The 12,700-nt window shown below is 47.6% G+C and overlaps 1 protein-coding gene across 1 annotated transcript in view; it reads left to right on the forward strand.

Annotated features, from left to right (window-relative positions):
- The first annotated feature begins 255 nt into the window (after positions 1 to 255).
- LOC142201103 (uncharacterized) overlaps positions 256 to 12,700 on the forward strand; it is a 55,569-nt gene continuing 43,124 nt past the window's right edge. The window contains exons 1-4 of the mRNA XM_075271931.1: positions 256 to 307; positions 4,065 to 4,085; positions 9,558 to 9,843; positions 11,441 to 11,592. Coding sequence (XP_075128032.1) covers positions 256 to 307; positions 4,065 to 4,085; positions 9,558 to 9,843; positions 11,441 to 11,592 — 511 coding nt within the window. The remainder of the gene's footprint in view (positions 308 to 4,064; positions 4,086 to 9,557; positions 9,844 to 11,440; positions 11,593 to 12,700) is intronic.

Below are 12,700 nucleotides of genomic sequence, written 5' to 3' on the forward strand. Positions count from 1 at the left end.
AATACAATCTATTACTATCTGACCGCAGCGTCCGTTACATTGTGTACATTTACATTCTATTCCGTTCATGTGTTAGATGTCGTGTTCACACTGTGCAGTATTCTGATAGATACTGGACATCACAGTGTAGTAATGCAGCTCTGGTAGTGACTGGAGAATAACTCAGGGACATGAAAGCAAAAGATTTTCTACACTTCTCTGACTTCTCGTTACATTTAGTCATTTTCACCTCCATCTTCTTCTTCTTCCTTCAGGATGAATCTTCTGTCGTCTCTGATTCTCCTGGGATCTCTGACCCTGACTCTTGGTTTTGGGTGTCGTCGCCCTGGACGTGGAGGTGAGATCAGATCTACACACAGTGCGGTAATATATCTGGTATCTCCACCAACCTGCACACACGATCTCTAGCACTATATGGTGCTATTATACAGTTCACTATATTGCCAATATATGGCGGTGTTATGCAGTCACCAGACACAGTATATATAGTGTATGTATACATAAATAATCCATCAATCCATCAGACACCTGATAGAGAGCTCTCAATAAAGAATATTATTCCAGTGTCAGATCATGAATCACAGAGCAGCACAGTGACTCATTGGTTGTTACAGTGGTTTAGAGTATAGTACGATGGCTCAGTGATTACTACAATGGCTTAGTGGATAGTACAGTGGCTCAGTGGTTAATGCGGTAGCTCAGTGTATAGTACGATGGCTCAGTGGTTAATCTGGTGGCTCATTGTATAGTATGGTGGCTCATTGTATAGTATGGTGGCTCAGTGTATAGAACAGTGGCTCAGTGGTGAATGCGGTGGCTCAGTGGTTAATGTAGTGACTCAGTGAATAGTATGATCACTCAATCCTATTAATATTATAAATGTGAAAGTTTGTGAGTTTGTGGGTTTGCATGTTCGGATGTTTGTTCCTCAATCACGGAAAAACCGCTCCACCGATTTGGCTGAAATTTTCCACAAACATAGTTAATACACTCGATTAAACAATAGGCTACTTTTCGTCACAATAGCGCACATACGTTTGTGCCAGGACCCCCACAAAACCCAAACTCACACCACCATCTCTGCAATCTCACACACTTTGGACTATAGCAAGCCACAAAATTCCTATTACCCCCTACAGCCTCGCCCCTAACCCCACACAATCTCATATACAGATACTTTACCACTTTGCCCCTCACCTTAACGATACTCCAGGAGGCGCTCTATAACGCTCCGGAGCAGCCATGTTTGCCGACCCCCACCGCTCTGACAATCCGCGACACCACCCACCCATGTCAATACCCCTAGGAAGTCTAATAAATGCAAAAAAAAAGTTTTAAAAAAGTAAAAAAAATATAAAAAAATAAAATAAAAAGAATTAAAAATTCAAATCACCCCCCCTTTCCCTAGAACACATATAAAAGTAGTTAAAAACTGTGAAACACATACATATTAGGTATCCCCACGTCCGAAATCGCCCGCTCTACAAAGCTATAAAAATATTTTTCCTGTTCGGTAAACGCCGTAGCGGGAAAAATGGTCAAAAGTGCCAAACCGCCGTTTTTTCACTGTTTTGATTCTGCTAAAAATTTGAATAAAAAGTGATCAAAGCAATAACATTTCCCGAAAATGGTAGAACTACAAAGTACACCCGTTCCTGCAAAAAAAGACGCCCTATACATCCCCGTACACGCACGTATAAAAAAGTTACGGCCGTCGGAATATGGCGACTTTTCAAAAAATAATTTTTAACACAGTTTTGGATTTTTTTTAAGGGGACAAAATGTAAATAAAACCATATAAATTTGGTATCCCCGGAATCGTAACGAAACACAGAATACAGGGGACAGGTCATTTTGGTTGCACAGTGAACGCCGTAAAACCAAAGCCCATAAGAAAGTCGCAGAAATGCATTTTTTCTTCAAATCCACCCCATTCTGAATTTTTTCCCTGCTTCCCAGTACATTATATAGAATAATTAATGGCGGCATCCTGAAGAAAAATTTGTCCCAGAAAAATTAAGACCTCATATGGCTCTGGGAGCGGAGAAATAAAAAAGTTATGGGGTTTAGAAGGAGGGGAGTCAAAAACGAAAAGCAAAAAATGCCATCGGCGGGAAAGGGTTAACTTCAAATACTTCTGTCCCAAAGTCACTATGTACAGTATATACCAACACCGTATATATAGCAGCTCAAATACAAAGTAACTGCAACACAAAAGTCTCACGGATTCTCTGAATTACAGAAAAAACAAGATACAAAGTTACATTTCATATCCCAGACCTTATACACAGTACGAAAACCTTACCCCCGCCTGTATATACCCACTGCTACAATCACCGCAGACCAAGTCGCGGGTACCAGCTAGTAGTTAATATGGTAACTCAGTGTATAGTACGTGGCTCAGTGGTTAATGCGGTGTCTCAGTGTATAGTATGGTGGCTCAGTGGTTAATGTAGTGGCTCAGTGAATAGTATGATCACTCAATAGTTAATATGGTGGCTCAGTGTATAGTATGGTGGCTCAGTGGTTAATGTAGTGGGTCAGTGAATAGTACAATGGTTCAACCAAAGACAATATCTGCCTAGAGCTTGTATATTCTCCGAGGTTTTGCATATACTCCGTTTTCCTCATACATGCCAAAAATATACTATGCTAAATTCCTTCCTATAAAAACAGCGGACCCTTGTGTTGAAGTTGAGCGCACACAATGGAGGATTATGTAGATAATCTGTTTTCCCATAGTCCAAACAGCAGCACAACAGATGGGGTATTCCTGCCCCTGCACGCAATCAGGACAGGTGGAACTTTTGCTCAATCAATAACCTCCCCTATAAGAGGTCACCAGACCTCCCCCTCCACGTGTTAATTATAAAGTATAAATTTCAAAAAAACCTTCAGAATGTCAAACCAAATAAATAGGGAGGGAGCTTTGTGCTGCTGTTTGGACTATGGGAAAACAGATTATCTACATAATCCTCCATTCCCCATACGTCCAACACAGCAGCACAACAGATGGGGAGGTAGCAAGAAAAATCCCCCTAGGGTGGGACTTCCTGACATACTGACGTCAAAACTGAGCGACCAAAGGCAGTTGCCTCCTCGCTAAACCTATCTAGTCTATAATGCCTAACAAAGGTTAGGTGAGAGCTCCAGGTTGCCGCCGCACAGATCTGGTCCAGGGAGACAGCATGTCTCTCTGCACAAGAAGCGGCAACCGCACGGGTCGAATGAGCCCTCACAAACCCAGGCGGCGATAGTCCCTGGGTACAGAACGCCAGAGAGATGGCTCCTTTGATCCATCGTGCCAAAGTTGTTTTGGATGCTCTACATCCCTTATATCTGCCTGCAAAATTTATTAGCAGGTTCTCCGCCTTCCTGAAGGACCTGGAACGTTCCAGGTAGATCTGCAAAGCCCTCTTCAGATCTAGGGTATGCCACCTCTCCTCCTCTGGGGAGGAGGGGGATGCAAAGAATGTAGGTAAAGTAATTGTATGGTTAATATTTTGACCTGAAGGGACTTTTGGTATAAACCCCGGAAGGTATCTTAACTGTACCCTGTCTGGAAAGAACAACAGATAGGGCTCCGAGGCTGCCAGCGCCTGCAATTCCCCTGTACGTTTAGCCGAAGTAACGGCTAGCAGAAACGCCACTTTGTATGTAAGAAACTTTAACCCCACCTCTTGTAGGGGTTCAAAGGGGGGCCCACAAAGCCCCTGTAGTACCGTGGCTAAGTCCCATTGTGGTACTGGGAACTGCACCGAAGGTCGGAGCCTAGTGGCCCCTTTCAGGAATTGATTTATCAACGGATTCTGAGACAATCTGACCCCCAGTACGGCTGAGAGGGCAGCTATGTGTACCTTTAGTGTTGCTGGGGTGAGACCCTTCTCCAGCCCATTCTGCATGAACTCCAATATTGACTCTATTGGTGTTAATGGGCGCTGTCTCTCCGCGCACCATTGCTGGTAAATTCTTCCAATTCTCAAATAACTTCGATTTGTGGATTCTGCCCTCGCACAGGCCATAGTTGTTCTCACGGCCTGTGACAATCCGTTATGTCCGTATAGGGTGCGGTCAACCTCCAGGCTGTCAGGTTGAACCTCTTCAGGTTCTGGCATAGCCGCTTGTTTTGGGTTACCAGGTTGTGAAGAAGTGGAAGCCTCCAGTAATTCCCTCGACTCATCTGTATGAGGTGGGTAAACCATGCCCTCTTCGGCCAGAACGGGATGATGGCAATCACCGATACCTGGTCTTGCCTGATCTTGGCCAATACCCTCGCAATCATGGGAAGTGGAGGGAAGATGTACGCCAGCCTGAACCTCCAGGGTATTGATAGGGCATCTACTGCCAAGGGGTTGTCCTCCTGGTAGAGGGAACAGAACCTCTCCACCTTGGCATTGTATTGGGTGGCCATCAGATCCACCTCGGGGAGACCCCACATCTGAGTTAGTTGCGCAAACACTTCTTGGTTGAGGGACCACTCGCCTGACACCGCTTCTCCCCTGCTGAGCTGGTCTGCCAGCACGTTCAGGTGTCCCCTTATATGCACCGCATTGAGGTGGCTTAAGTTTCTCTCTGCCCAAGCGAAGATCTGATCCGTCAGTCTGAGAAGAGAGGTGGACCTTGTCCCACCCTGTTTGTTCAAATAAAGGACTACTGTAATGTTGTCTGACCTGATCTTTACCGCCTTGCCGCGGAGCTCCTGGGCAAAGTGAAGCAGGGCTTGATACACTGCTCGCAACTCGCGCCAATTTGATGACTGGATCTTCTCTGATTGGCCCCATGTTCCTTGTGCTAGGGTCTCCCCCAGATGCGCTCCCCATCCGACCAGGGAGGCATCTGTTGTCAACAGGGTCCAGTCGGGCTGGACCGTGGACATACCGTCTTTCAGCTGGGACCACCATCGTAGTGATCGACGGGTACTGATGGTCAACTGGACTGGCTTCTTCAGCCCTGTGGGGCTGCGGCTCCAGACCTTGAGGATCTCGCTTTGTAGTGGCCTCATATGCCATAGCGCCCATGGCACTGCATCTGCAGTTGCTGACATTAGACCTAGGACCTTCATTGCGGTTCTTATTCGAACCCTCCGTGTGACCGCCAGATGCTGCACCGCCCGACAAATCTTCTCCTTCCGAGTCTGAGGAAGAGATATCTCCATCCTCTGAGAATCCACAATGAATCCCAAAAACTGGATTCTGGTGGTGGGGACAATTCTTGATTTGCTCCAATTGATCATCCAGCCTAATTCCTCTAGGAAGGTAACTGTGGTCCTTAGGTGGGCAGCGAGAACCTCTGCTGAGTGGGCCTTTAACAGCCAATCGTCTAGGTACGGTATAATAAATACCCCCTGGAGCCGAAGTGCTGCAACGACCGGAGCCACCACCTTTGTAAAGGTGTGGGGGGCCGAGGAAATCCCGAACGGGAGAGCCGTGAACTGCAGGTGACACAGCGTCCCGTTCAGCACAACCGCGATTCTCAAGAACCTCCTGTGTGGCGGAAAGATCGGGACGTGCAAATAGGCGTCCCTTAGATCCAGGGTGACAAAGCTGTCTCCCTGCTGCAGAAATGGTATCACAGACCTGATAGTTTCCATCCGGAAACGAGACTTGAGGACATGCTGGTTGAGAGATCTTAGGTCGACCACCATCCTCCATCCCCCTGATGTCTTGGGGACCAGAAACACCGGAGAATATACTCCGGTCGACCATTCTGCCAAAGGAACTGGCTCTAGAGCGCCTTTGTCCAGGTATTCCTGAACGGCGTTCTCTAGAAGGATCTGCTTCTGACCAAATAATACACGGGTACTCACAAATTTGTCGGGTGGAAGAGACACAAACTTTATTTTGTAGCCCGTCTGCACGAGCTGGAGGACCCATGGGTCCTGGATGAGACGACCCCATGCTGCTGCGAAATGGGCCAGCCGACCTCCCACCGGTAAGGGTGCTGTGTCTCCGCGGGAGGGGAGCCCAAAGGGGTTGGCGTCAGAAGGAGGGCTTCTTTTTCTCTTCCCCGCGAAAGGTGCGTTTACCTGCTCCTCTGCCCTGGGTCCCCGGGCGTCTTTGAAAGGAGCCCCTGGCTCCATATACTCTGGAGAATCCTCTCCCTCTATATGATGGACCGGGTCTACCTCTGGCACCTTGGGGGAGACTCTTCCCCTTGCTGTCAGCCATCCCCTCCATAATGACGTCCAGCTCCTTCCCAAAGAGCCTACCTGGTTCGTACGGGAGTGCACATAAATTGTACTTGGACGTATTGTCCGCTCTCCAGGGCTTAAGCCACAATGGTCGTCTTGCGGCCGTCGCCAACGCCATGGACTTTGCTGCAATTTTTACATTATAGAGCGCCGCCTCTGCTAGATAATCAACAGCCATGGATGTGGAGGTCAGAAACGTCAGAAGGTCGTCACGCGGAACGCCTGCATCAATATCTCTGCGAAGAGACGTTATGTTTCCCCGAAGAAACTGGACCACCTCCCCTGTTGAGATTCCTACTGAGGCCTGCGCTGCTGCAGTTGTATATATACGGCGCAGAGAGCCCTCTGCCCGCCTATCCATTGCGTCCTGGAGATTGGATCCGTCATCCGAAGGTAAGACTGTACGTCTTGATAATTTAGACACGGCCATGTCAACTCTCGGGGTTGGCCCCCAACGATTAAATTCCGCGTCTTCCACCGGAAAGAGTGTACGAAATTTCTTAGAAATCTGAAACGATTTCTCCGGTCTCCTCCATTCCGTCTCCATACATCTTGAGACTGAAGGTTCTACCTTAAATGCTCTTGGGGCCCTTGGGTCCCCTTCCTCGCCCCTATCTGGGCGTACCAACTTCAATAATTTCGGCATTTTTTCTAATGAGAAAGATGGACCTGAAACATCCGACTCCTCATCCGAAGAGATCTCATCCAACACCTGGAACTCCTCCCCCCTAGGGGAGGGGACAGAGGGGAGATCCAAGCGCGGTCGTTTAGCTAAGTGGGAGATAGACTCCTTCATCTCCCTCATTGAGTCTTTCGCAAACTCCTTCACCCATGACATCGCCTCCCCAATTTGCGACTCCACTGGCTGTGAAGCCCGGCATTGGCGACAGCGGGAAAAATCATAGTCATCCGGCAAGGGGGTCTTGCAATCCCTGCATGGTAAATGCCGGAGCCTAGGCGCCGACCTTCCCCCACGTCCTTCAGACACCGAGGATGAAGAAGACATCTATAAGGGAAAATAACATTTGTTTCAATATACCTTATATATACCCCCTTGCTGGAAACCATAGGGCGACTACTACCTTCAAACTTATTGCAAGGTCCTTCCAATTTCCCTCAGAATGTGTCAGCAATCACAAACCACTTCTGCACTGCATCAGGTCCCAGTGCAACTGAGTCTTAAATACCTCCCAGAGGGGAGGGAGATCAAGCCCCGCCCCACCACCAGGTGGGGAAGGATTCTGTGCATAATAATAATGATACGTAGTAATATGCCTCTTACCTGCTGCTTTGTATGAGGGGGAAACCTCCCCTCCAACACATACTCACGCTATTTCCCCCCCCCGACCCTGAATGTCAGGGACGGAGGGGACACACGGCCGGAGCAAGGGAGAGTGCACTGCGCATGCGCCTCTCCACTGCCGAACCCAGCTGACCGGAGCGCGCGCGCGCCTAGGAAATCCCCCGGCCGGACGTCCACAGAGAACCAGCGAGCGCACGGAGCGACATCCACAGGCAGAGAGGCTAACAAAGCTAAGTTCTTACTATCACAGGGGGAGAGGACACCGGCCTCCCCCCCCACCACCTGTCCCTGTCCGCAGGACAGAAAAAAACATGTGGAGGGGGAGGTCTGGTGACCTCTTATAGGGGAGGTTATTGATTGAGCAAAAGTTCCACCTGTCCTAATTGCGTGCAGGGGCAGGAATACCCCATCTGTTGTTCTGCTGTGTTGGACGTATGGGGAATGTTTCTTGCTGCTTATAATGTGTTGTAATGTTATGATATTTGAGTAGTGGGTATTGTATACTTTTTTATGGTGGAATGAGTGACACTGCGAGCAATGCCAATCCTTACTAATACAGTAATGGCTCCAAATATACTAAAAGACATTCATATCATATCTATGTGAGACTGAGGATAATAATGGAGGAGGGTAATAATGGAGGAGGGATAATAATGGAGGAGGATAATAATGGAGGAGGGATAATAATGGAGGAGGATAATAAAAGAGGAGGGATAATAATGGAGGAGGATAATAATGGAGGAGGATAATAATGGAGGAGGATAATAATGGAGGAGGATAATAATGGAGGAGGATAATAATGGAGGAGGATAATAATGGAGGAGGATAATAATGGAGGAGGATAATAATGGAGGAGGATAATAAAAGAGGAGGGATAATAATGGAGGAGGGATAATAATGGAGGAGGGATAATAATGGAGGAGGGATAATAATGGAGGAGGATAATAATGGAGGAGGATAATAATGGAGGAGGATAATAATGGAGGAGGGATAATAATGGAGGAGGGATAATAATGGAGGAGGGATAATAATGGAGGAGGGATAATAATGGAGGAGGGATAATAATGGAGGAGGGATAATAATGGAGGAGGATAATAATGGAGGAGGATAATAATGGAGGAGGGATAATAATGGAGGAGGATAATAATGGAGGAGGATAATAATGGAGGAGGGATAATAATGGAGGAGGATAATAATGGAGGAGGATAATAATGGAGGAGGATAATAATGGAGGAGGGATAATAATGGAGGAGGGATAATAATGGAGGAGGGATAATAATGGAGGAGGGATAATAATGGAGGAGGATAATAATGGAGGAGGATAATAATGGAGGAGGATAATAATGGAGGAGGATAATAATGGAGGAGGATAATAATGGAGGAGGGATAATAATGGAGGAGGGATAATAATGGAGGAGGGATAATAATGGAGGAGGATAATAATGGAGGAGGGATAATAATGGAGGAGGGATAATAATGGAGGAGGGATAATAATGGAGGAGGATAATAATGGAGGAGGATAATAATGGAGGAGGGATAATAATGGAGGAGGGTAATAATGGAGGAGGATAATAATGGAGGAGGATAATAATGGAGGAGGATAATAATGGAGGAGGATAATAATGGAGGAGGATAATAATGGAGGAGGGATAATAATGGAGGAGGATAATAATGGAGGAGGGATAATAATGGAGGAGGATAATAATGGAGGAGGATAATAATGGAGGAGGATAATAATGGAGGAGGATAATAATGGAGGAGGATAATAATGGAGGAGGATAATAATGGAGGAGGGATAATAATGGAGGAGGATAATAATGGAGGAGAGATAATAATGGAGGAGGGTAATAATGGAGGAGGGATAATAATGGAGGAGGATAATAATGGAGGAGGATAATAATGGAGGAGGATAATAATGGAGGAGGATAATAATGGAGGAGGGTAATAATGGAGGAGGATAATAATGGAGGAGGATAATAATGGAGGAGGATAATAATGGAGGAGGATAATAATGACCTCACATTTTATCTTCATATAAGTGACAGTTCTTTCTTTTCTTTTCAGCCAATAATGTAGCAAGATACGGAGAAGCCTCCCAGGTATCGAACTTTCATTTGCAACCACACATAGGAATCGCCAAATTGGCCATAGATGGTGTGAGAGTTACAGATCACATGACGGGCCTCTGCACTCACACCAGGGGAGACCTCCCTCCATGGTGGCAGGTGAACCTGAAGCAGATCTACAAGATATTCAATGTTGTTCTAACAAATCGAGGGGACTGTTGTAAGGAGCGACTGATGGGAGCCGAGGTCCGAATTGGGAACTCCCCTGACAACAATAACCCAGTGTAAGTTCTTCAGAGTCTGACATTTGTCTCCTGGGGTCCTCCAGTCCTCAGAGCCCACCCTCCATATAATACCATCAATGGTCACCTTTACCTTCTTACAGTCTGAACTGAGCTCTTGATGCTCCAGAATCGCCGTTTTCCATCTACATTGCGCAGATATGTAATAGACGGACTGTATATACTGGTTATAGCTATTACATAGGAGCTGCTACATGGTCACCTGTATTCAATGTATAAGACGTGCAAAAAGTAACAGGAGACGCGCTGAAGATAATAGTGCAAACAGAATGGGGACAGTTACTGCAAAATACAAAGTGTCATGTAGTGTGTGTAATATATATATATATGGAGAGAGAGAGAGAGAGGACTTTATCTCTCTATATATACATAGACACATTTTTGCATTTTAGAGAAGCGGAGAGTTATAGAACTGCAGAGAACATCTGGGGGCAGAAGACAGGGGAAGAGTTTCTGTGTGCAGAGGAATGGAAAGCAGCAAGAGATGGACAAAGTTCAGAATAGAGTCAAAGAGAGTGGCTTAAGAGATGATATTATTATTAATAATAAGAAGAATATGAGATGAAAAGAGAGGGAAGAGAAACTCTATGGAACAGTCAGAGAGGAAGAGAGGACAGAAGACACTGCTTGAGTGGAGGGAAGAGGACGGGAGAACAGCCGGGGGACAGAGGACAGGAGAACAGCCGGGGGACAGAGGACAGGAGAACAGCCGGGGGACAGAGGACAGGAGAACAGCCGGGGGACAGAGGACAGGAGAACAGCCGGGGGACAGAGGACAGGAGAACAGCCGGGGGACAGAGGATAGGAGAACAGCCGGGGGACAGAGGACAGGAGAACAGCCGGGGGACAGAGGATAGGAGAACAGCCGGGGGACAGAGGACAGGAGAACAGCCAGGGGACAGAGGACAGGAGAACAGCCGGGGGACAGAGGACAGGAGAACAGCCGGGGGACAGAGGACAGGAGAACAGCCGGGGGACAGAGGACAGGAGAACAGCCGGGGGACAGAGGACAGGAGAACAGCCGGGGGACAGAGGACAGGAGAACAGCCGGGGGACAGAGGACAGGAGAACAGCCGGGGGACAGAGGACAGGAGAACAGCCGGGGGACAGAGGACAGGAGAACAGCCGGGGGACAGAGGACAGGAGAACAGCCGGGGGGCAAAGGACAGGAGAACAGCCGGGGGACAGAGGACAGGAGAACAACCGGGGGGCAGAGGACAGTAGAACAGCCGGGGGACAGAGGACAGGAGAACAGCCGGGGGCAGAGGACAGGAGAACAGCCGGGGACGGAGGACAGGAGAACAGCCGGGGGACAGAGGACAGGAGAACAGCCGGGGGACAGAGGACAGGAGAACAGCCGGGGGACAGAGGACAGGAGAACAGCCGGGGGACAGAGGACAGGAGAACAGCCGGGGGCAGAGGACAGGAGAACAGCCGGGGGGGAGAGGACAGGAGAACAGCCGGGGATGGAGGACAGGAGATCAGATGGGGTGCTGACCGCTTGCGCATCTATGCAAATCTCTCTGAATATGGGGGAATGAACCGTTGATCATAATGTTTTTCTGTATTTCTCCTCCAGGTGTGGCAGGGTCACCGATGTTTCATCTCTCACCTTGTCATTCTGCTGTAACGGGATGGTGGGTCAGTACGTCAGTGTGGTCATCCCAGGACGCTGCGAATACCTGTCACTCTGCGAGGTCGAAGTTTACGGAGAACCAGTCCCTGGTGGCTGTGGTTATTATGATCCCTGCCATTACTGAGAAATAAATGGATATTAAACCTCATGTCCTAGATTATGTAACTCCATTGTTGTCTTTTCTATTTTTTCAGTTTCTGGTAAAGCTGGGTGATGACCAAAACATTTCCAGGTCCCATAGGGGTTGTCTAATGCCTTTTATCAGAGGAGGAGATCTTGAGACATTTGCTGTATGGGGGGTAAGAGGCTCCATGAGTTCTGCCCCCGCAGGGCACTTGTGTGACCCGTCTCCTCAGACATCTGCCCCGATACATCATTATAGCAGAGGATATATTAGAGACGTATAGAAGGACTACAACCCCCAACCTCCATGTCACTAGTAGTACTCCTGTATCATGGCTGACACTGACACAGAATACACAAAAAAAGAAGTTCATCCCCATAAATGTTACACTGAATCTAAGAGAGGTCACGTATAAGTTTCCTGTATATCGGAATATAATATAATATAAGGTCTGCAGCATGTTATTCTACCCAAATGCAACTCCCCATAGGCCACCTAGCAGTAGCATTCAGACAGCACAGCAGCTGGAAAGTGAGATGTGTGTCCTCTGCTGGCCTCTAGTGGTCACTGTGAGAACTACAATAAATGCTCCATCACTGCACATTAGGATAAACACTTAGAGACATCGGGGTGATGGCCGCCATATTTCTTGTCACCGCTGCCTCGCCGCACTATTAACCTTTTGTGGACAATATTACACCCCCGATACGTTTCCAGGGTCACAGTCTCCCCTAGATTTCTAATAATGATTCAGGTAATTCGGTGTATCCTGAACTCATCTTATTCCATTCTCAGCCTCAGGAATACAAGAGATGAGAGGAAAACAGCTCAGGTGAGAAGCAATGTGTCCAAAGCAAAGGGCAAAAATCTGACCCTCTGAGGGCTCCTAGGACTGTATCTAACCCCTGTCACATCTGACCCTGTAGCATACCTCCCAACTTTTGAAGAACTGAAAGAGGGACAAATTTAGCCCCGCCCACTTTTGTGTTGACTCCTCCCACTCGTTAATTTTTCATGTGCCCGCACACAGTATAATCCTCCGACAGTCACCTGTAAATTATATGTCTCCCCTCTATCTC

This window comes from Leptodactylus fuscus, chromosome 4, assembly GCF_031893055.1.
Source record: "Leptodactylus fuscus isolate aLepFus1 chromosome 4, aLepFus1.hap2, whole genome shotgun sequence".
Lineage (NCBI taxonomy): Eukaryota > Metazoa > Chordata > Amphibia > Anura > Leptodactylidae > Leptodactylus > Leptodactylus fuscus.